At 38.7% G+C, this 26,035-nt stretch overlaps 1 protein-coding gene across 2 annotated transcripts in view; it reads left to right on the top strand.

Moving 5' to 3' along the window:
- The window catches only part of LOC135208429 (uncharacterized), a 316,957-nt gene that overhangs the window by 64,557 nt on the left and 226,365 nt on the right, over positions 1–26,035 (top strand). For both annotated transcript variants that reach the window (XM_064240585.1, XM_064240584.1), the window contains exon 4: positions 8,295–8,662. In XM_064240585.1, coding sequence (XP_064096655.1) covers positions 8,295–8,662 — 368 coding nt within the window. The remainder of the gene's footprint in view (positions 1–8,294; positions 8,663–26,035) is intronic.

Genomic DNA, 26,035 nt, shown 5'->3' with positions numbered 1-26,035 from the left:
AGTGGTTCTTAGGCAGTACAATCCCTGTGTTTTCTTTACTGGAAAACCCTTCACTTCCATTGCAAACTCAGACTTTCTCGCCGAGCAGCAGTGAAAGAGCGGATTAACTTTTTCAGTCTTCTGTAAAGCAACCAGGATTAAAGCCGTCTTCACTGATTGGTGTCATTGACGGGACTTTTTCTATGATCAAATCTTGAGAGTTTTACCCTCTCAATTCATCTGTGAAGACATAGGTCCACATTTACTTTTGTCATTCACTAGTAATATAGTATTGTTTCTCTTTGGTTAAGATTCAACTAACGATGAGAAACTTCCGTCTTGCCATCACAGGAACCTTGGTCTTTAGAAAGCAATTGACTATCGTCTGATGTGCACATGTCTCGCGAGAATCATTATCTCGTCTCTTAACTTCGTTGGCGAACAAGATAGATTTGTATGGTTAATCTCAGTGTGACTTCAAAAGGCGGGTGTCATGATGTGACTACGTCTTTGATGTGTGACAGCGCATTCGGTTGGTATCTGTTGACGAGTCCGAGTCCTTCATGATCTGCGCTGTGGACTGTGTACTGGTTGATCCACATCAGTCATTACTTTGTCCTATTGGTGTATTGCTGTACCCATGAAGGATCGACACCCTTTATTGAATGTTGATGCCTTTATCAAGTGCAGACTGCCGATGAGGAAGAGTCCAATGACATGTCATTCTCCGAGTCTTATGATATCATGAGAGACTTGTCTGCAGTTGGATAGTCCAGTGGATGGGTACATTTCATCACTCCGAAGAATGTGTCGGACCTGAAGATGATGAGGTCTCATTGCAACCATATTTATATCTCTTCCTTCGGGTCTGTCCAAAGGTCCTTGGAACCTCTTTTCCTTGGACCGGTGGTGGATGCTTGCAGGTTGTGCTTGATTACCCAGCTCATTCAAGAGGACAAGTTGCATCTCGCCCATGGTGTGCGGTTCTAGAGGTAAGAATGATAGGACTCGAACTTACACTGGGTGGTCAGGCGATTGATGTAGTAAGCTTGCACATCAAGCTTCCTTTCTATTTTTCTTATCAGAAGGGGAGGAAGGAGACTGGCAATAATGCAAACCCTTCCCAGAACTTTGCATTAATTCCCCCGACTCTAAGTTTTTTCCCAGCCCTTTTTCGGATGAGTTATGATTCCTCACTCATTTCGAAATGCCCCAGAAGTCCGACTCTTGATCATGCAGCTCCTATACTCCGATCAAGTTGTCAGAGGCAGGGCACTCCTCCTCACTCTTACGACCAGGAGGAATAGCCCAGGTGTACAGAACTCACATTCCTCCTACCTCCCACCAATCAGTGAGTCTTTCTTATGTAAAGGACTGAGGGTTTGTATATCGTGTAGGAACAAATCTCAATTTTTGAAAGTAAATTGTATTTTTCCTAACTATACAAACCTGAGGTCCTTTACTTTTATGCCCACCTCATGCCACCCCTCAATCTGAACCTGGGCCGAAAGGCAAAGTGGAGTGTTTACATCTGGGCAGTCGGGCCTACCCGCCTACCAGATGGAATTTACAGGCCGTAATTCCAGCCTACACTGAAAGTAATTCCTTATGTAAAGGTCCTCAGGTTTGTATAGTTTAGGAAAAATACAATTTACTTTCAAAAATTGTGATTTTGTGTATGAGAGGTTACTTTGAGTTACAATCATCCTTTATTACAAGACTCGGTAGTTCCAATGGATGGCTTTTTCATGTATTAACCTTCTTACGCCGACTGGACATATTTTACGTCAACATTTTTTGTCTCCCGTGTGCCGACTGGACATATTTTACGTCGACTTACAAAAGTTTTTTTTAAAATTCGCGGAAAAATACTTATAGGCCTACCAGCCTAAAACTTTTGAATCATGCGCCTTGGGGGATGCTTGGAGTTCACGGATCAAGGTGTTGTTTTGTTTACAATCGTTACGCAGGCGCGCAAGCGTGAATTTCTTTCTTGCCGCACTAAAAAGTATCTGTGACACATCTCGGAAATTATTTAGTCACTTTGACATAATTTTTGTACCATTGTAAATTAGCCGTTACATGAAGTATTATATATGAAAATGTGCGCATTTTTATGTAGAATACAACAATAAAATACTCATGATTGTAGCTTTTATCGTTTTTGAGATATTTTCATATAAATAACGATAAGTGCCAAAATTTCAACCTTTGGTCAACTTTGACTCTACCAAAATGGTCGAAAAACGCAATTGTAAGCTAAAACTCTTATATTTTAGTAATATTCAATCATTTACCTTCATTTTGCAACAAATTGGAAGTCTGTAGCACAATATTTCGATTTATGGTGAATTTATGAAAAAACATTTTCTTTACGTCCGCGCGGTAACTCTTCCGAAAAAATCATACGTGTGATTGTGGTAATGTTTGCACCATTTTAAATTAGCCGTTACATAAAGTTTTATATATAAAAATGTGCGCAATTTCATGTAGAATACAACAAAAAATAATTGAAGGTTGTAGCTTTTCTCATTTTTGAAATATTTGCATATAAATCACGATAAATAGAAAAAAAAACCACGTTCGGTCAACTTTGACTCTACCGAAATGGTCGAAAAACGCAATTGTAAGCTAAAACTCTTACAGTTTAGTAATATTCAGTCATTTATCTTCATCTTGAAACAAATTCGAAGTCTCAAGCAAAATATTTAGATTTATGGTGAATTTAAAAAAAAAATCTTTCCTTCCCTCCGCACGCGGATTCTCCGCCACAAATCTCCGAAATACGTACGTCCCATTCTCGGAATATTTGCTCCGTTTCATATTAGGCATTTCATAGAGTTTTATAAATGAAAATGTGTGCAATTTCATGTAGAATAAAACGAAAAATATTTGAAGGTTGTAGCTTTTCTTATTTCCGAAATGATTGCATATAAAAAATATATAAAAAAAATTTGACATTCGGTCAACTTTAACTCGTCAGATATGGTCGAAAACTGCAATTGTAAGCTAATACTCTTACAGTATAGTAATATTCAATCATTTTTCTTCATTTTGAAAGAAAGAAAATTGAAAGTCTCCAGGACAATATTTTAGATTTATGGTGAATTTTTGAAAAAATATTTGTTTACGTCCGCGCGTTACGAATTCATGCATTATTTTGTGATAATATTTTCTCTGTGTTGCTTTTATCGTTTTACAATGTGTTATATACCAAAATGATCGCAATTTAGTGTACATTACAACGATAAAAAATAACTTGTTACCTTTAACTGTTTTGCGCACAGCGCGATTTGAATACAATTATATATGAAATTTCGTTTTTGCGCTATCATATATCGCATTATTTATATATGATAATGATAATTTTTTTCATTTCTGATGGTTGCATACTAAACTTCAGGCAATGACAAAAAAAGGAGCCAAAAATGAACTCTTAATTTTGAAAACTAAGCGCGCTGTGATTTTTTGAAAAAAATATTTTTTTTGCTTCCGCGCTCACTCTGAAACCCCTCCGGCACACGAGAGACAATTTTTTATTTACCGCTCCGGCGTAAGAGGGTTAACTATTCTAGAGTGGAATTGATGAAGTCCTCAGGTTTTTATATGACAAGTTATTGAATACCAAAGACAACTACAAACATGTCCTACCCTAACAAGAACCTGCCTTAGAAAGGATAAACTTACCCACTTTAGTTCAGCTCTTAAGGCCTAGCAATTAACCCTTAAACGCCGAGTGGACGTATTTTACATCTACATTTTTTCTCTCTTGGGTGCCGACTGTACGTATTTTACGTCGGCGTACAACAGTTTTTTTTTAAATTCGCGGAAAAATACTTATAGGCCTACCAGCCGAAAATTCTTGAATCATGTGCCTTGGGGGATGCTGGGAGTTCAAGTATCGGTGACACATTTCGGAAATTATTTCGTCACTTTGACATAATTTTTGTACCATTTTAAATTAGCCGTTACATGGAGTATTATATATGAAAATGTGCGCATTTTTATGTAGAATACAACAATAAAATACTCATGATTGTAGCTTTTATCGTTTTTGAGATATTTTCATATAAATAACGATAAGTGCCAAAATTTCAACCTTTGGTCAACTTTGACTCTACCAAAATGGTCGAAAAACGCAATTGTAAGCTAAAACTCTTATATTTTAGTAATATTGAATAATTTACCTTCATTTTGCAACAAATTGGAAGTCTCTAGCACAATATTTTGATTTATGGTGAATTTGTGAAAAAACTTTTTCCTTATATCCGGGCGGTAACTCTTCCGAAAAAAATCATACAGGCGATTGTGGTAATGTTTGCATAATTTTAAAATTAGCCGTTACATAAAGTTTTATATATGAAAACGTGCGCAATTTCATGCACAATACAACTAAAAACAACCCATGGTTGTAGCTTTTATAAATTTTTAAATATTTTCATATAAAAAATGATAAGTGACAAATTTTCAACCTTCGGTCAACTTTGACTCTACCAAAATGGTCGAAAAACTCTTATATTCTAGTAATATTCAATCATTTACCTTAATTTTGCAATAAATTGGAAGTCTCTAGCACAATATTTCGATTTATGGTGAATTTATGAAAAAAATAACATTTTCTTTACGTCCACGGTAACTCTTCCAAAAAAAATCATACGTGCAATTGTGGTAATGTGCACCATTTTAAATTAGCCGTTACATAAAGTTTTATATATGAAAATGTGCGCAATTTCATGTAGAATACAACTAAAAATAATTGAAGAAAAAAACCACGTTCGGTCAACTTTGACTCTACCGAAATGGTCGAAAAACGCAATTGTAAGCTAAAACTCTTACAGTCTAGTAATATTCAGTCCTTTATCTTCATCTTGAAACAAATTGGAAGTCTCTAGCACAATATTTAGATTTATGGTGAATTTAAAAAAAAACTTTCCTTCCCTCCGCGCGCGGATTCTCCGCCACAAATCTCCGAAATGCGTACGTCACATTCTCGGAATATTTGCTCCGTTTCATATTAGGCATTTCATAGAGTTTTATATATGAAATTGTGCGCAATTTCATGTAGAATAAAACTAAATATTTGAAGGTTGTAGCTTTTCTAATTTCCAAAATAATTGCATATCTAAAAAAATATATAAAAAAATTCGACATTGTCAAATTTAACTCGTCAGATATGGTTAAAAACTGCAATTGTAAGCTAATACTCTTACAGTATAGTAATATTCAATCATTTGTCTTCATTTTGAAAGAAATTGGAAGTCTCTAGGACAATATTTAGATTTATGGTGAATTTTTGAAAAAATATTTGTTTACGTCCGTGCGTTATGAATTCATGCATTATTTTGTGATAATATTTTCTCTGTGTTGCTTTTATCATTTTACAATGTGTTATATACCAAAATGATCGCAATTTAGTTTACATTACAACAACAAAAAATTAACTCTTTACCTTTCACCGTTTTGCGCATAGCGCGATTTGAATACAATTATATAAGAAATTTTGTTTTCGCGCTATCATATATTGCATTATTTATATATGATAATGATAATTTTTTCATTTCTGATGGTTGCATACTAAACTTCAGGCAATGACAAAAAAAAAAAAAAAAAAAAAAAAGAGCCAAAAATGAACTCTTAATCTTAAAAACTGAGCGCGCTGTTATTTTTTGAAAAAAATATTTTTTCAGCTTTGGCGCTCGCTCCGAGACTGCCTCGGCACACGGAAGACGATTTTTAATATACCCCATTGGCATTTAAGGGTTAAGATGCAACTTGGCTTAAGGAAAGTGTCAGTTGTTTCTTCAGAATCCTGTTAGTTGAATTTCTTCAGTAACCAAAATTTATTCAATCCACAACTGAAACTTGTTTTTTAAGATTATGGAGTAGGATGGCAAAGTGCTTGTTAATAGATAATTAGGTGAAGTTTAAAAAGAAAGATGGGAATGATAAATGCCATCTCAAATTTCTTGTGGAAAATGAATATTCCTGTTATTAACCCTTACTGGATGGACATGATCATATGAGAATCAATATCAGGTTTTGAGGGAACGCCAGCTACCTCATATAAGTATTAATATTTTTTTCCATACGGTTTGGTTGAATTTAGCATGGAAAATGTTCATATAATTTCAGTGGGCCATAAATGACTTATGGCAACTCTAGTAGCTCAGTACGGGACAGAAGTGGATCAGTGTGCATTGAGACTTCAAGGAGAAATGTACTGCCCTTCACTATCCTGGGTACAGGCAGTCCCCAGCTTATGACTGGGGTTCCGTTCTGGAGATCGGTCATCAACTCATAAACCGGAAAATTGTCCAAAATCATAAGAAAACCTTATTTTTGATGCTTTGGGTATATTAAAAGCTATGTAAACTGCATTTTTATTTAATTTTTCATTAAAATAACTTCAAATATTGATTATTTTGCATTTTTGGAGTCATATGTCTTCCGTCAGATCGGCGTCGTAAACATGGAAATAATTTATGATGATTATAATTGAAAAGTGTTGTAACTTCAAAACATCGTAAGCCAAACCCATCATAAGCCGGGGACTGCCTATACAGTGGACCCCCCGTATTCGCGTTCTTCAGATTCGCGGACTCACACATTCGCGGATTTCTCTGGGGAACGTTTCCCTGCATTATTCGCGGAAAATTCGCCCATTCGCGGTATTTTTCTGTGATAAATATCCACAAATTCATGGTTTTTTTTATGAATTTCATCATAAAATGCACTTTTTGTGATAAAACTATTAAAAAAACAAACCAAGTATGAAAATTTTTAGTGGGTTTTTCTTGAGTTTTAACTAACAAAATAGGCTGTTTTTAGCATTTTCATAGGGGTTCCAAACATTCGCGGGTTCTAACTATTCACGGGGGGTCTGGTACGCATCCCCCGCGAATACGGGGGGACCACTGTATATTTATATGCTCATAAATATACCCAGGGATTACAGTTGGTTTTAGTTCTTATCTTTTATTATATATCAGCTATAATTGTAATTTTGCATAGAAAATTGCAACAAAATATTAGAAAAACATATATATCTCACAAAAAGGTAGTGCATCTCCCCATCTTAGTAAATATTGTTAATGTTTTACAATAAATATACTCAGAATTTGTTACTGGTTTTGGTTACCTGTTATGATGTAAGTTGTAATTATAATTTCACAAAATAAAATAAAATAAAAATTATTAGAAAAACATGAATAACTTGGTAAAATTAGCATATTAAAATTAGCATATTTTATGAGTGTCTTGGAGAAGAGGTCCCACACAGGTTATAAATATTCACTTTCAATTTCCTGTGGAAGGTGCAAAAAATATTTTAAGAATTTTCTTGCAACATGTGCATTTGCATATCTTTTCATTGATGTGTTTTTTCTTGAATTTACCAACCTTAAAGATTGCCTGGTCTGGGGTGTGCATAATACGTACATATTTTAGCCCACCCTGTGATGGTTAAGATGTCATGTAGAAACCAGATGTATAGTATGGTAAACACCAATGGAAATGGACTAATTATGCAAAAATCAAAATAGTAACATCTTTATTGATGAAGCATAATCTTAGTGAAGGGAAATCGGGTGAAATTTTACGGTTGGCTGACGTGGAGATGGTTTCCCTCTTATGATGGTCTTGTTTACCTGCCTTGCTTTTAACTATCACAAATTGTATTTAAAGTTAGTAATAAGTCTGATTACCAAATTTGTAGAGAGGCATTTGTTAGAGGAATGTATCCCATCATATGAATACAATTGCTATTTTTTAGATGAAATTCTATGACATACAGGCAGTCCCTGGTTAACAGCAGACTCGGTTAATGGCGATCCAGTTTTGTGGCACTTGTTTAGCGGCATAAAATCGGCGATTTATGATCCATAACGGGCCAAGTTTTAGTTATCAGCATCATAAGGTGCTAATAATAGAGTTATGACACCATAACATACCTAACAGAGGCATTGTTAACCAGTTATCTGTGCCATTAACCAAAGCTTGGCCATAAATCACTGAATTTCAGTTAATGGCGGTTTTCACTTATCACCACCCCATTGAGAACAGAACCCCTGCTGATAACCGGTGACTGCCTGTATTTACATTATAATATTTTGTATTTTACACATTTGGCTATTGTTTTAATTTTTGCATAAAATATTTTAGGTTTTCCTAAATATTTCAATTTTAGTTCATTGCCATGAAATTGCAACATGATGACGAGAATTAGAAAATCTGGATGCATGTTGTGAAGTCTTTCCTTGTTTTGATGTTGTTGGATTTGGTTTAATATTGATGTGTTCTTTATTTTGAATTTACAGGCAAAACAGCAAAATTCTAAATCTCAGAGAGAATTACCTTCTGCTGAGCTAGATCATGATGGGATCCAGAATTCTGAAAGTAGTGGTGACCTTGGTAATCGCCATGGCCACCCATCCAAGAGAGGTGGTGTTCAAAGCAGTATTAGGAAAGGTTATCAAGGTAGGAAGCGGTTGCGAGGAAAGCGACCTTTGGAGACCAACAGTTCACCACAAAACAAGAAACCAAGGATTTCTGTTTTGTCCAGGCTTGGTCCAAAGCTTGAAACTGCAAGTAAAGAAATATTTTCAAGGTTAGGATCAAAACCAGGTGTCAAGTCAAGGTTAGGACCAAGGTCATTCCCAAGCAGTTTACCTGGACAAGATAACAGGTAATTACATGTTATTTTTATTTTTTTACTTCATGATTTTCCTAATTGGTCATTGTTTTAGTATATGAGAAACTTCAAGATATTCTGTGTACTAGACAATGTCACCCATAGCTAGAAGAAATTTGCTTGAATTTTAGTCTCCTTTGGACTAAGAAACAGTTTCCCAAAGATTGGTGAAAATGCATTGTTAAACCATTAACCAGACCTGGCAAGTACCCCCAGTAATTCATCGAACAGTCTGCCAATATATAATTACCCTAACCCCATATGGGTTACAGAAAAGTAGATCTACACTTAATCATTTATGTAATTTGGAGAAACGTTTAAAACAATTGTAGCATTTCTGGGTTCGACCTGTATCGGCCGGTGAAATGTTCCTGTAGCACGCATTTCTTAGTATAAATAGATTCTAAATATACCAGAGAAAAAGCTAAAATGAAATGCTAAAGTTACTACCTTCAGCTCGAACACCCAAGGGCGTCGGTATAAGCACTAGGGCGAGTGGAGGCCACTATCACAGGACTTTTGCCAATTAGAAGATTCCTTTCAAAATCTCTCAAAAGGGAAGAGCCGTTACAAGGACTACCACTCATACCTTCTGCTTGTGGCTACTACCACCCACGCTCGGCATCTTCATTCCTGTAATTAGCGCATTGCTTTCCGCACTTCTCTCTCATTGCTCCCCTTTGTGTGTGTTTTGTCGAAGCTATGTCTGCTGCTGAGCTCCCAGCTTCTTCATCCAAGTTGAGTATTCCATTTTATGTTTTGGTAATTTGTGCGGTCATGATGCATTCCCTTTTCAGCCCTTTTTGGCCCTTAGTTCTTGCGAACCAGGGTGATGCTCTTTCATCCGCCATATTGGGTTCATCTTCAGACGCGTGCGCTCTTTCCCTTTGTTTGATTATGATTACATTTGCTCACGGTTTAGTTTTTACCGTTTTTTCGTATTCCCGTGCATTTTCATAACTCCTGCCATATCTGGAGTTCTGATTTTACGTTTTCACATAAGTGACTTACCAAACAATTACATTAGCTGTACGCTTTCTTACCTGGCAGTCGAAAATTCAAATTCCTGGCGGCGGTAGCGCCATTGTTCGTGTAGGTGATACAGATCCCGCCCACTTTTGGGAATACCTGGTACTGCTAAGCTTAAGACTTCAATTCGTTTTCTGCCGGCCACGGGGTAACACTGGTGGTTTGTGTTGCAGTCGACTTTCGTCGCCATTGTGGATTTTTTCTTTTTGGTGATGTACAATTTCTTGGTTGGCTTTTTTGCTTCATCAGTTAGCTGCCTAGTTATTAACGATTTATTACGAAGATGTCTGATGCTAGTTCTTCTTCAGTTAGGTTTTGCAGCAGTGGTTGCAAAACTAGATTAGCTAAACTATGTTACGATCCGCACTCCAAATGTGTTAAATGTAGGGGTCAGTGCTGTAGCAAGGAATTAAATTGTGATGAGTGCCGTAGTTTAGATGAACAAGGATGGAAGACTTTTCAAGCTCATTTGGATAAGATGGACAAAGATAGGAAAAGGAAAGCAGCTCATAGAGCGGGTAGTAAAACTAGAGTAGAGACAACTCCCGTGCCTTCAGAGGCAAACAAACTGTCACTATCTTCTCCACTTTTATCGAATATTTCACCTATTGATAGTCCTCCAACTTCAGTACCAATTACTCCAGACCAGGTATCCCATGTTTCCGATCCCAACACCATTTCCTTGTTAGAGTCCAAGATGGACAAGAAATTTGAGTTCTTAGCAAAATCCGTTATGGATTTGGGTATGTCGTTTCGTGCGTTCGTAGAGAAGTCAAGTGAAAAGGCCAGTGTTAGGCCAAGCGTCAGTGTCGTGTCCGAGGAGGCGGCTGTCTGTTCCCCCTGTTCTCGTAGACGAAGGTCACTGTCATACTCCCCAGCTCCCGGGAGAAGACATACCGGAGGTTGAAGGGAGACTGGGGGAGTTTGCCCACGGTCAGTCGCCGAATCGCTAGTGTCCAGAAAACGCCGCTGGAAAGGCGTAGATATCAGTGACGCGCAGTAGTCATCTGACTCGGAAGTGCAGTCGCCTGTGTCGAGGCGAAAAGTGTCGAGTGATTTAGTGTCACGTCCGTTGAAGAGACATGCCCAGCGTACGAGAGGGATGTCGCCGCCTGTTAAGAAATCCAAGGAGCACTTGAGTCCACAACCTTCCTGCAGTTTCACACCGGACCAGTTTTTCCGGGAAGACCATCAGTCCTCTTCGGATAGTGTAACTTTGGATGGAGTCAGACGCTCACGTGCGTCAAAGCGCTCTCGCGCTTGCGAGACTGCCTCGCCTCGTTGTGTATCGATACGAGTTCATTCGCCTCGAGGAGTTTCGACTTGTTTGCCCCATTCGTCTTGAGCCGTTTCGACTCGTTCGCCCCATTCGTCTCTAGCTGTTTCGACTCGTTCGCCCCATTCGTCTCGAGCTGTTTCGACTCGTTCGCCCCATTCGTCTCGAGCTGTTTCGACTCGTTCGCCTCATTTGCCTCGAGCTGCTTCGACTTGCTCGCCTCATACGTCTCGAGCTGTTTCGACTCGTGCGCCTCATTCGCCTCGAGCTGCTTCGACTCGTTCGCCTCATAAGTCTCGAGCTGTTTCGACTCGTGTGCCTCATTCGCCTCGAGCTCCTTCAACTCATTCACCTCATACATCACGTGTTGTTTCGACTCCCAATCGTTCGTTTTCGAAGAAGAGCCGTACGACAGCCACGACTTCGTCTTCGCCTAAGGATGATGCGAAGGCCAAACCCTTGCTAGAGGATTCCGCTTTGGGTTCCTTTAAGCATCAACTTCAAGAACTGATGGTCTCTTTAAAGAAGACAACAAGCCAGACGGAAGAGGAAGACGGGGTATCGGCCATCCTGTCGGAAGAGGAAACTCAAGACCAGGATGCGAAGCCCTCTTCTGTTTATTCTAGTCTGTTAAGGTTTCTTTTACAGACTTATCCGTTTTTTTTTTTTTTAACCTGCTTCGCCTTCTTCACCTCCGTCAATGTTTGTGAAGGATAGGAGGTCAGCGCCCTCGGGGTTACCGAAACTAGTATTTTCTCAGTCCTCGAAGAAAGCACTGAAGGAAGTAGAAGAGTGGCTTGCTAAGTAGAGGGAGTCAGGCAAGGCTTCGTTCGCTTTTCCTCCATCGAAGCTGCAGAATAAAACCTACAGGTTTTATGCGACAGGAGAAGTTCCCTCTTTGGGAGTTTCTGCCTCCTCCCAAGGAGACTTCTCTGGTCTTGTGGACTCAAGCAGAAGAGCAGCGTTCTCGGCTGCGAAAGTGTTGTTCTCTTCACCTGAGTTGGATCACCTGGTGAAGAACTTATACAAGTTGATCGAAGTCTTCAGTTTTCTGGATTGGACTATTGCAGCGTTAGCCAGAAAAATTGAAGATTGCCAGTTTCTAGAGGAGGATGTTTCTGCCGACTGGCTCAATGTGTTGTCCTGTGCGGACAGGGCAGTGAGAGACGGTTCAGGGGAATTTGCCGCCCTATTCACTATGGGAATACTAAAGAGAGAACGGTGGTGCTCCTTCACATCTCGAGGAGTAACCACGAACCAAAAATCAACTTTGTTGTTCTCCCCCCTGAGTAAATCTCACCTGTTTCCAGAAGAAACCATTAAACGTGCTGTCGGACCCCGAGAAAAAGTCCACCAATGATCTTCTCTTTCAGTCAGCGAGAAGACTTAAGGTACCTCCAGCGAAAGGACTCAAAGCTTCTCCTTTTCAAAACATCCCTCTCGAGGAGGTAAATCGAGGTGGCAGCAGAGACCAAGAACAAATCTACGAACCACCTCCAAGTCTAACAAGAAACCTTCCTTTAAGACAGAGAAATGATCGGAAGGTCCTCCACACACCCGGGGTGGCAAGTCTCCACGACTACTGGGAGGAATGGAGTCGAAGAGGAGCAGAACAGTGGGTAATTCAGGTGCTTCGAGAGGGACATGTGATCCCTTTTACGCAGGATGCGGTCAACAACGTCTTCAGTGAGGCTGCTAGAGCCAACCAGAATCTTCGTGTCCGTTGGGGACTTCCTTTCAAAAGGAAGTTTGACACCCCTGGACCCCAATCCAGACCTAGGAAGAGGCCAAGGAAATTCCATCCTTACCAGCCCTCTCATCCTCAGACGGTTGTCCAGGCGATCCCTGTCTCCCAGGTTGCTAAGCCTTCAACATCCAAGGCTCAGCCACATCACCAGTTTGTCTTGGTCCAGACTCCTCCGGCACAGTAACCCTCAACCTCCACAACCTTGGTGACCTCCCCAGCCTTCAACACCTCCTACAAGTCGCGAGGAGCATTTCGCGGCTACAGTAGGCATGCTGGAAGTAGCAGAGCCAAAGGTGCCTTCCGGCAGAGAAGTGGCTCTAGAGGCAGGGGTTTCAGGAGAGGCAGAGGAAGCAGAACTGCAACCAACCAGTGAGAGCCCGCAGGTGGGCAGGAGACTATATCTCTTCCGGGACCATTGGACCTTCAGTCCGTGGGCCCACAGCATTGTTTCGAAAGGTCTGGGGTGGAAATGGGAGAAAGGGCCTCCTCCACCAGTCAGTTTTCACCAGACTCCAACGATGGACCTGCTAGACTATGCCAAAGATCTCCTCCAAAAGAAGGCAATAAAGAAAGTCAAACGCCTAAAGTTTTTAGGACGTCTGTTCAGTGTACCAAAGAAGGACTCTGACAAACGAAGAGTGATTCTGGACCTATCCCGTCTCAACTCATACATTCAATGCGACAAGTTCCGCATACTGACCGTCTCGCAGGTGCGGACTTTACTTCCCTGTGGGGCCGTCACCACCTCTATAGATCTTACAGACGCTTACTATCATGTTCCGATAGCAAGAAATTTCTCTCCGTACCTAGGCTTCAAGCTAGGAAAACAGGCTTACTCATTCAGAGTCATGCCATTCGGGCTCAACATAGCGCCTAGAATATTCACCAAATTAGGAGAGACGATAGTTCAAGAACTAAGAGCTCAAGGGGTAATGTTAGTAGCTTACCTAGACGACTGGCTCATTTGGGCAACCAACGACGAGGAGTGTTGCAAAGCAACAGCCAAAGTAATAGAATTTCTAGAGTATCTGGGTTTCCAGATAAACAAGGAAAAATCTCGGCTCGTTCCGGCTTCCCGCTTTCAATGGCTGGGAATACAATGGGACCTAAACTCTCACAAACTATCTCTCCCATCCAAGAAGGTCAGAGAGATAGCAAAGGCTACGAGACAGTTTCTCAAGAACAAAAAGGCTTCTCGTTGTACCCAAGAGAGAATTCTAGGTTCACTGCAGTTTGCCTCGATAACAGACGTCTTGTTAAAAGCCAGGCTGAAGGATATCAATTGAGTCTGGCAAAAGAGAGCCAACGTCAAATTCAGAGACAAGATCTCTCTAATTCCGCCGGTATTAATGAAAAGGCTCCGTCCATGGACGGAACGCCGGAGCCTTTCCAAGTCAGTGCCACTGCAATTTCCTCCGCCTTCTCTGACAGTCCACACGGACGCCCCCCTGACCGTTTGGTGGGGTTACTCACAATACAAGAAAGTTTAAGGAACGTGGTCGAAGATGTTCCGCCAGTTCCACATCAATGTCCAAGAAGCAATGGCCATTTTTCTGATTGGGATTTTCTCGTTAGCGACGAAAAATCATTGGCACCTGTCAGCTACTCATCTGGCAGGAGTGAGAAATGTCATCGCAGACTCACTATCCAGGACGACTCCGCTGGAGTTGGAGTGGTCCCTGGACATGAAGTCATTCCGCTGGATATGCAATCAAATCCCGGGCCTTCAAGTAGAACTGTTCGCCACGGAGTCCAATCACAAACTTCCGTGTTACGTGGCTCCCAACCTGGACCCTCTAGCTCACGCCACGGATGCGATGTCCATAGACTGGAACAGTTGGCAGAAGATTTACCTATTTCCACCAGTAAATCTCCTGAATCTGTTTGCAAGGTATTTTGAAAGACTCCTAAATGTTGATACTACCGGTAGGGATGAGTGCATTGCAGATTTAAACGAGGCCCTGGAGGTACAAGAAGAAGACATTAGTGCAGAAGAGGTGAAAGAGGCCTTAAAATCTGTAAAAAATGGAAAAACTGCTGGCGTGTGCGGGATAACTGCAGAGATGCTAAAAGCAGGAGGACGAAGGATGATAGAGGCATTAAGAGTTGTTTTTAGCATAGTTTGGAGAACAGAGGTGGTACCAAGTGATTGGAAAAAGGCAATTATGATACCAATATATAAAAATAAGGGAAGCAAAAGGGAGTGTGGTAACTATCGGGGCATAAGTTTACTGTCAGTCCCAGGGAAGATATTCATGAGAGTAATACTTAACAGAATAAGACCTATAGTAGAAGAGAAACTTAGAGAACAGCAGTGTGGTTTTAGAAGTGGAAGGTCAACAGTGGATCAAATTTTCACCTTAAGACAGATAATTGAGAAGAGATGGGAGTATGCAAAGCCAATATTCTGTGCTTTTATAGACTTGGAGAAAGCGTAGGATTCAGTATGGAGAGATGGAATGTGGAGAGTGGCAGAACACTATGGTATACCACTGAAAGTGATAAGGATACTAAAGAACTGGTACCAAGGAGTGTGCAGCTGTGTACAGCTGGATGGACAGCAAAGTGAATGGTTCCCAGTTGGAAGTGGGCTAAGACAGGGATGTGTTATGTCACCCACCTTGTTTAATGTATATATTGACCATATAATGAGAAGAGTGATGGAGAATGAAAACAGAGGGGCTAGTATTGGTGGAGAAGTTTTTATGGATTTGGACTTTGCTGATGATGTTGCGTTGGTTGCTGATACGTGGCTGGTGCTGGTAGGTATGGTAATGAGGATGGAGACAGAGACACAGAATTTTGGCTTGAACATCAGCACAAAGAAGAGCGAGATCATGGTTGTGAGTAAGGATGATGATTGGGTGCACATGGAGGATATGACAATCAGAGGACAGGAACTCAAGCAAGTTGAGAAGTTTGTTTGTTTACTTGGGAAGTGTGGTAACAGCAGACGGGAGGCAAATTGAAGATATACAAAGAAGAAAACTAGGAGCAGCAAGAGCTTTTGAGGTTCTGAGAAAAAACGTTTGGTCGAGGCATGAAATCAGCTTGAGAACTAAGATGAGAATATTCAATGCAGTAGTACTACCAGTCCTGATGTATGGCTCGTCCACCTGGGCACTGACCAGAACAGAGGAGAAAAGGTTGGATGCTTTTGAGATGAAGCTGCTGAGAAGAATACTTGGCATTAAATGGGATGATTATGTTAGAAATGAAGACATCAGGGTGAGATTGAGGCAAAGGCCAGTCAGTACCAGGTTGAAGAGGGGAAGGCTGAAATGGTTTGGACATGTTGAGAGGATGGAAGAGAATAGAGACCCCAGGAGAGCACTGAGAGCAGTACAAATAGGAAGAAGACCGCTGGGTAGACCAAGAACGAGGTGGATAGACATAATTGTCAGGGATCTTGAGGATGAAATCCAAAACTTAGAGGAAGCGAGGGAAATGGCTCGGGATAGAGACAGATGGAGAGAAACTGTATCAGCCTTATGCCACTGGCCAGTGGCGGGAAGATAAATCTAAATCTAATCTAAATCTAAATCTCCTGATGAAAGTCCTGCACAAACTCAGATCTTTCAAGGGACAAGTAGCATTGGTCGCACCCAACTGGCCAAAGAGCAACTGGTTCCCTCTTCTGCTAGAATTGAATCTCCGTCCCAGACGAATCCCCTGTCCGGAACTGACCCAAGTAGTACAAAATCGGATTGTGTCAGCTTCCTCGAGAATTCTGAGTGCCCTAACTTCGATGGACTTCATGAAGTTTGCAGCCTAAAAGGATGCTAGTATCAATCCACTAAATATCTTGTTTATAGAATCAGATAAAAGAGAGTCAATGCTCAGACAGTATGATTCTGCAGTGAAGAAATTGGCCATCTTTCTAAAAGAATCAGATGTCCAAAAGATGACTACGAATCTAGCAATTTCATTCTTTAGAACCCTATTCGAGAAAGGTCTAGCTGCTAGTAGTACCATTACTACAACCAAATCTGCCTTAAGGAAGATTTTTCAGCTTGGCTAAAACATTGATTTGACTGATTCGTACTTCTCTCTTCAATTCCGCGAGCATGTGGCCGTCTGAGACCATTAGACCGCCCTCATACAGTCTCCTGGTTTTTAAATGACGTACTTAAATTAGCCTCAGACACTGATAATGATTCATGCTCATATATAACCCTTCTCAGGAAAACATTATTCTTAATGAGTCTGGCGTCAGGCGCCAGAATATCTGAGCTGTCGCTCTCTCTAGAGACCCAAACCACGTTGAATTCCTTCCGTCGGGTGAAGTGCTACTATCCCCGGATCGGAAATTCTTGGTCAAGAATGAAGACCCACAAAACAGATGGGCTCCCTGGAAAATTGTTCCTCTTACGCAAGACACATCATTGTATCTTGTTGTCACTCTTAAATCCTATCTGGCCAGGACTTCTAAAAAGTCTTCAGGTCCCCTTTTTATTAGAGAGAAAGGCGGTACAATTTCCTTGAAAGGTATTAGACAACAAATCCTTTATTTTATTAAACAAGCCAATCCGGATTCAGTTCCGCACGTCCATGATATCCGAGCAGTGGCTACCTTGATTAACTATTTTCACAATATGAACTTCGAGGACCTGAAGAAATATACAGGATGGAAATCTCCGGCAGTATTTAAACACCACTATCTCAAGAATCTAGAGGCCCTTAAATTCTCAGCAGTGGCTGCAGGTAGCATAGTCTCCCCTGAGATGACCGACTCCTAAAACTCTATTTTCTATTGCTCGTTCTGCCTAGCCCCCTTTTTTCTTTGATACTCACTCCTTCCTACCTGCCTCACTCGTATTCCCTACCAATCCCCCGCCCCTCCCCTCCCTTGCCGGGCTGGTTTGCTTGCCATTCTGTTGCCGGACTTGTATATAGCATTGGGACCACCCACCTTTTGTATTCCTTACCTGTTTTGTACATACTTATATGTATATAGTCATATTGCTTCATATGCCATTCCATTGCAGGGTAGGATCAAATACTGACTTTTTACAATTGAAATACAAATACAAATACTTTCGTTTGGGATTCCAAAAATACAAAATACAAATACTTTTATTCCTAAATCTAGAAATATAAATACAAATACAAATACTTTTCTTCCTAAATCTAAAAATACAAATAAAAATAAATCACTGGTTCAGAAAATACAAATGAAAATACAAGTACTCTTATTTCAGATTTCAAAGCTACTAATAAAAAATCATCCTGAAAATATGCGAACTATATAACATTTTTTCACACAAGTTTATATCTGCATTCTTGCATTGTTGACCTCTCTCCTCTTTTCTCTCTCTCTCTCTCTCTCTCTCTCTCTCTCTCTCTCTCGCTCTCTCTCCTCTACTACTCTCTCTCTCTCTCTCTCTCTCTCTATCTCTCTCCTTGTTTCCTCAAATGATTTTGACTCAAAATATCAAATTTAAATACAAATACAAAATACTTTTTTTCTGGGTGCCATGATACAAATACAAATACAAAATACTTTTTCTCTGGATGCTAAAATACAAATACAAATACATTAAAATTGTATTTAAATACAATTCAAATACAAATACAATTGTATTTGATCCACCCCTGTTCCATTGTATGTATTATTACTTTATTTCTAGTTATTAAGTCTTAATTTTAAGCCCCCTGATCCCAACTCCTTGACGAGGTGGGGGGCTTAGGGATCCACTGCAGAGGGAGTATGCCCCTGTATGCCTACTCTCTGCTGTGGATCCAACTGAACATTGGGACCTTTCACTCCTTTACCCCCTCCCCTCCTCTAAATTTTCCCTCTTCCCTCCTTCTTCTTTCGTTGACGACCTTGGCGTGGTTTTGGAGTATTGAATTGAACGCTCTTTTAACTTGATGGAGGGTGGAGTTGGACGGCATGCCACTCCACCCGTAAAACTAGAGTACCTGACGTGGTCGAGCGAGGGGAAATTTTTATGTCAAGCCATGCCCACAGTGCTGGGTCCGATCTCTTGGGACTGACGACCCTTAAGGCACTGTGGGTATGGCGTATATCCAGGTGAGTGTCCCAGGGCAGTTACCATAGTGTAACAGTATTGCTCCTCCCTCAGTTGGGCCTCCTTGGTGAGAGGGATCTCATCCTGGACGAAATATTTAAACTTTATATATATGGAAACTAAAACAAAAACCCCTACGACTTCTGGCATGGCAATGGACTGTTCTAAGGAAAACCCAGGTAATGAAGAACAGGCTGGTATTAAAACTTTAATACCATACAAGCCACAAAGAAAAAGCAAATTTAGAATTGACCCAACCTTGACTCACTTCGACTCCCTCTTTGGGAGTGGAAGTTGGTCAAGGTTCTTGACCTTGGAAACTGACAGAAAAATATCAGCATTAAGATTGGAAAATTATTTGTTAAGTAGGCACCCAACCTCAGAAATGTCATTTAGACAAATAAAAGAACTGGAGTGGTTAATAGAAACCACTACAAAAAATCAATCTGAAAATTATTTAACCATAAAGAACATAGACAATATAAAAGTAACGATAAGAAAGCACGACAATATGAACAGTGTACAGGGTACTGTAGTACTTCCTAAAAGTGAAGAGCTAATAGAGAAAAATATTTTGCTGGATTCCCTTAAAAAAAGGTACAACAATGTACAAGATTGTGAAGTTTACAGTATAACCAGTAAACAAAGTAATGAAAAGACATTGAAATAGCAAAAATAAAATTTGAAGGCCAAGAATTGCCTTTCAAAATTAAAATCATGGGCCAAAATAGAGAACTGAGACCTTATGTTCCAAAACCACTACAGTGCCAAAACTGCAGTAAATATGGGCATACATGGTAAAATTGCAGAAATATATCGATTTGTGCATATTGTGGATCTGACAAACATACCACGCAGTGGAAGTGTGGTGAACCAAAATGTGTAAACTGTGGCCAAAATCACCATGCTAGGTCTAAGGAGTGATGTACTATATATACAATACAGAACTGAAATTACTTCAGGAGAGATCAGGAATGCCAATAAGAGAAGCCAAACTAGAGTGAGAGTTAGAGGAATGCATGATCCCGCTAGGAAGCAAATGTTCTCTGCTGCAATGAGCTCAAAGAATGAAACAAAAATGGAAGCAAATAACAAACCCCTAATAGATAAATCAGAAGAAAAAATAACATTACAAGAAACTAATATAGCAAGAAATCAAGATACTTGTGCAACTGTATGTTCAAATTCATTTGAGATATTGGAGGAAATAGAAACACAAGAGAATAATACATATATAGCTGAAATATTACCAAGATAATTATAATGAGCTGGAAGCTAAAGATAAAAAGAGGGCCTTTAGAGAGAAACGCCACCCAAAAAACAAGGAGGACAAGCAAAAAACACCAAGAGATAATTACAAAAGACAAAAAAAGACTACTTGAAACGTCACCCAAATCCAAAAAACAAATTAAACAATCAGTAAGACCCAAAATCTATATGGATAAAAATGAATACCGAGAAGACAAAGTCAACGAAAATTGCTTGCAAACAAAAAATGAAAAAAGAGAAACCCAAATAAAAGAGAAAGTTAAAACATCAGATAAAATTGAAGAAAGTATTGAAATAGAACCCAAGAGCAAAAGCCATTTAAATGCACCTCTAATAAAAAGAACATCTGAGACTCTTCAGCCAATAAAGAAAACAATAGCAGAAATACATCACCCACCAAAAGAAGAACAAAGTACAGCAAAATTATACAACTTCAATAAAATTCAAAGTTCAGGAAAACAAATAAAGATACTAAAACAAAACCCTAAACCTCTTCTTAAAATGTCTATTTTACAGTGGAATATCAGAGGATACGTATCAAATAATGAAAACTTAAAATCACTAATTAGAGAATGTAATGCAAATATTATTTGCTTACAGGAAACTAAAATAGGTAAACAATGTTCTCAATGCTGGCATAAATTATAATGTGTGGAAATCAACACAAATTTTAAATGACAACAGCCAAGGAGGAACTGCAATCATAACGCATTCTTCAATCAAATGCCAACCTGTTAGGATTAACTCGGTAATACAGGCATGTGCAGTTCAAGTATTCCTAGAAAAAAAAATAACAATATGCTCAATATATATGGAACCATCGTTAGAAAGTCGCTTAATAGATCATCTTGGAAATAATAGACCATTACAAGTGGAAGACTTAGAAAATCTAATAGAACAATTGCCAAAACCTTACTTATTAGTAGGTGACTTCAACGCCAAACATCCCATGTGGGGAAGTACATCATCTGACAGGAGAGGAAACACTGTCCTAGATTTTATAGATAACAAAAATTTGATTATTTTAAATGATGGTTCTCCAACAAGATTTGATGTTTATCATAATAGCACCTCTGCAATAGACATCACTTTATGTTCCCCAGAAATTGCCACAGATTTCAGTTGGAAAGTAAATAATAATATTTGGGGATTTGGGAGTGACTACTGGCCAATACAAATTGAGCTAAAAAATAATTCTAATATAACATATATACCAAAGAGGAAAATGGAAGAAGCAAATTGGAATTTATATAAGAGAAAACGGTGATTAACAAAAAACTATCTGACTTTACAAACCACATAGATGCTTATGAACATCTAGTAAAAACAATAGATGATAAAGCAAATGAAACTATTCCAGTTACCTCAGGCAATCCGACTAGACCACTGGTACCCTGGTGGAATGAAGAATGTAAAGCAGCAAGGAAGATTACGAGAACATGCTTTAGAAGATATCTGAGACATAAATGTGATGCCAATAGAATTGCATATTTGAGAGCTAAAGCAAAGCAGAAAAGAATATTCAAGATAGCCAAAAGAAATTCATGGAAAAAATATATTAATAATATAAATTCTAAAACTCAAGACAAAGAAATCTGGAAGAAAATAAATAAACTGCAGGGTAGATATCGGCCAGAACCATTACCTACATTAAAAGTAGAAAACAAATATATTTCAAATCCCAAAGTAGTCGCAAATGAATTGGGAAAATGTTTCGCCAAAACATCTAGTATCTCGAATTATACAAAGAAATTCCAATTAAAAATAAAAAATTATGTCCCAATACCAATAAAATCTAATAATCAGGAAATCTATAATCTTCCTTTCACCATGGAAGAACTGGAAAATGTCCTGAAACTTGCAAGTCCAACAGCTCCAGGGGAAGACAACATTAGATATGAAATGATAAAAAACCTACCAGAAGAAAGCAAAACCTTTTTATTAGAAATTTTAAATGAATTATGGCACTCTCACAGCATACCTAAAACCTGGAAAGAATCTTTAATCATACCAGGCTTAAAACCAGGAAAAGACCCAGAGTCACCAAGCAGCTATAGGCCAATAGCCCTTACTAGTTGTCTAAGTAAGATATTTGAAAAAATGGTGAATAACAGACTAATATGGGTATTAGAAAATAAACAGCTATTGTCAAACAGACAGTTTGGATTCAGGAAAAATAAAAGTACCATAGATCCCCTCTTAATGATTACAAGAGAGATACAAAATGCAATGGTTGGTAAAAAACAAACAATAGGAGTATTTTTTGATTTAGAGAAGGCATATGATACCACCTGGAGGGGAGGGATTTTAAAAAAATTGATAGAATGGGGAATAGGAGGCAATTTATATGAATATATTAGGGAATTCCTATCTGAAAGATATATAAAAGTCAAAGTGGGGGCAGAAATCTCTGATTCATTTATCCAGGAGGAAGGAATCCCCCAAGGTAGTGTACTAAGCGTGGCGTTGTTTGCAATAGCAATGAGATAATTGAAATGATCCCGCCAGGAGTCCAAGGATCCCTTTTTGTAGATGACTTCGTCATATATAGTAGTGGTGAAAAAGCGCTGGACATAAGCAACAGATTGCAAGCAGCCATAAATAGGGTAAAAAAAATGGGCCGATAACAAGGGTTTTCAATTTTCTCCGCAAAAAACAAAAGCTGTCAGATTTACAAGATCAAGAAAACAGGAATTAATTCCTACTTTATTTATAAATAATGATATAATTGAATATGATGATCAGATAAAATTCCTCGGTGTAATACTTGATAAAAAACTTACATATAAAGAACATATAGAACAACTGGCGATAAAAGTAAGAAAATCCTTAAATATAATAAAAGTAATTGCGCATAATGAGTGGGGTGCTGATAGAACCTCTCTGATAAAAGTATATAAGGCTCTTTGTCTAAGTAAACTTGATTATGCATGTCAAGTATATGGTAGTGCTTCTAAAACCTTATTAACAAAACTGGATGTCATACATAACATGGGTATTAGACTATGCACTGGAGCCTACAGAACTTCCCCCGTGGAAAGTCTGTATGTAGAAGCAGGAATAGATCCCCTGAAAGTACGAAGAGAAGAAATGGGATTAAAATACATTACTAAAATAAATAACCTTAATGATAATCCAAACACCAAATATATGAAGAACATAACAAATAATTATGACGACAAACCAAGAGCCTCTAAACCATTGGAGAATAGATTAAAACCAGATATAGAACATCTAAAATTAGGAACAAGTAGCATATCAAAAATAACAACTTCTAAAATACCTCCGTGGAGACATGCTAAAATAGAAATCTGTGAGAAATCATTTAATAAGAAGGTAACAGATGCACAATTGAAGAGTGAATTTCTGTCACACCAGGGAAAACATAAACGGGATATTAGTATTTATACAGATGGTTCCAAGTCGAAGGAGGGTGTAGGCTATGCTGTAATAACAAAAAATATAAAACTAAGGGAAAAAATTCCAAAAATATGCTCGATATTCACTGCAGAGATTAATGCTATATTAGAGGCTATAAAATATACCTTTATGGTGGGAAAGGCAAACGATACCTTTGTAATATACACGGATTCTTACAGTGCTTTAGAAGCGCTAAGACAATACACAGTTTCTCATCCCGTAATTGAAGAAATAAGAGAGTGGATAGATATAATAGTAAAACGGAAATCTATAAATATAAAACTCTGTTGGGTCCCTTCCCATGTGGGCATAAAGGGTAATGAAGAGGTGGATAAAGAAGCCAAAAAGGCAGTAAAAAAGGAGTCTATCAAAAAAATACAAATACCTTACAATGACATTAAAACAACAATAAATGAATACTGTCAATCAAAATGGGAAAAAGAATGGCTAGAATTGAATCATAAATTAAAGCATATTAAATCATCTGTAAAACCTTGGAATAGACAACAATGTCAAAGAAGGGAAGATATCATATTAACAAGATTAAGAATAGGACATACATACTTGACACACAAATACTTGATGTTGCAAGGCGAGGAAAGACAGGCCCCTTACTGTGACCATTGTCGTACTCTGGTCACAGTCCGTCATCTGCTAACTGAATGCAAAAAATTCGAAAGAAAACGAAGATCCAAAAACATATATAATATCCCACTTGAAGAACTATTAGGAGAAAATGCCCCGCTTCAAAATATAGTAAATTATCTCAAAGAAATAAACCTGCTTTATATGATATAACACGTCTTATAATTTCATAGTTATACAGTAAGCGCTGAATGGCCTTTGCTGCCCTAGTGCTTGGTGTTACACCTAAACTTTATAAAACCAACCAATCTTAATTTTAAGAATTCAGATAAGTTTGTCCGTTTCTTTCACGGCTTATTAAGTTTATTCTTTAAGTGAACTTTAAGTTTCATTATTCCTTATATACATTTTTGTTTTGTATCTTTCAAGCTTGGATGACAATTCTCTGATACTATTTCACCGGCCGACACAGGTCGAACCCAGAAAAGGGATTTTGATGAAGGAAAAATCTATTTCTAGGGGAAGACCTGTGTCGCCCGGTGAACCCGTCCCTCTTTCTTTTCCTGATCCCCACCCTGTAGCCAGTCCAAGCTTGGGTGCGTATTCCAGAAATGAAAATGCCGGGCGTGGGTGGTAGTAGTAGCGAGCGGAAAGTATAAGTGGTAGTCCTTGTAACAGCTCTTCCCTTGTGAGGGACTTTGAAAGGAATCTTCTAATTGGCAGAAGTCCTGTGATACTGGCCTCCACTCGCCCTAGTGCTTATACCGACGCCCTTGGGTGTTCGAGCTGAAGGTAGTAACTTCAGCATTCCATTTTAGCTTTTTCTCTGGTATATTTAGAATCTATTTATACTAAGAAATGCGTGCTACCGGACCATTTCACCAGGCGACACAGGTCTTCCCAGAAATAGATTTTTCCTTCGTCAAAATACCTTTTATGTGATTTGAAGAAACAAATAACAAATAACTGTTCATGTAATTTGGAGAAATATGTTAAGCCTAAAGAGGCAGGGTAAAAAAAAATCAAGATGCAGCACCCTGGGCCAGGTAAACCTTGAGGTTAGCCAATTTAAGAAAAAAAAAAAAAAAGCTCACCAATGGAAAGGGGAAGAAATGCAAATGCACAAGTTGTAAGGAAAAAAAAAGTCCTAAAAAATTTTCCCTACCTTCTACGAGGAGTTGAAAATGACTTATTTAACCCTGTGTGTGCCTCTTTTACAAGAAATTCTTAAATTTTACCAAAGTATACATGCATTTTCTAATAAATAAATTTATTTTGTTTTGTAAAATTATAATGACAGCTGATACAATATCATAACAGATAAGAACTAAAATCAGTAACAAATTCTGTGTTTTTTGTGAAATATTTACATAAATTTATTGAGATCAAAGAGGCAGTAACTTTTTTGGATTATACATGTCTTTTCTAATATTTCTTTGTACTTTTCTTTGCAAAATTAGAATGATAGCGGATATACTATCATAAAAGATAAGAACTAAAGCCAACAGCAACCCCTGGGTATATTTATGAGCATTTATATAAAAAGATGTCGAGAGAGAGAGAGAGAGAGAGAGTACATGCTCCCTTCAAGTCAAGAACACAACTACCTCTTTCATGAGCCACCCACTTGATTTTAGCCAGTCTAAAAGTTGCTGTTAGTGAATTTATGGGCTATAGAAGTATTGGCACCTCTTTCCCTCCTGATTCTCCCAAATTGATGGCATGTTATATTGTTACCATGACTAAATCCGCCGCCCACCCAAAACCTGTTATTGCTACTCATGTGAGCATATCTTTCCATTAAGGGTTGAAAAGGGTGTTAAACTGTACATAATAATTATTGTTATTTCTTTTATCTCAAAGGCTTATGATATTACCTAGAGATATACTATATTGAAAATTATACTACATATATTGAAAATACACTATAAGTAGTATGATCTTCGAGGCCACCTATCCCTATCAGGAAAATAGACAGAACATTTTCTTGGTACAGTAATATCATG

This window comes from Macrobrachium nipponense, chromosome 35 (assembly GCF_015104395.2).
Source record: "Macrobrachium nipponense isolate FS-2020 chromosome 35, ASM1510439v2, whole genome shotgun sequence".
Taxonomy (NCBI): Eukaryota; Metazoa; Arthropoda; class Malacostraca; order Decapoda; family Palaemonidae; genus Macrobrachium; species Macrobrachium nipponense.
This window is presented reverse-complemented; position numbering and strand designations above follow the sequence as displayed.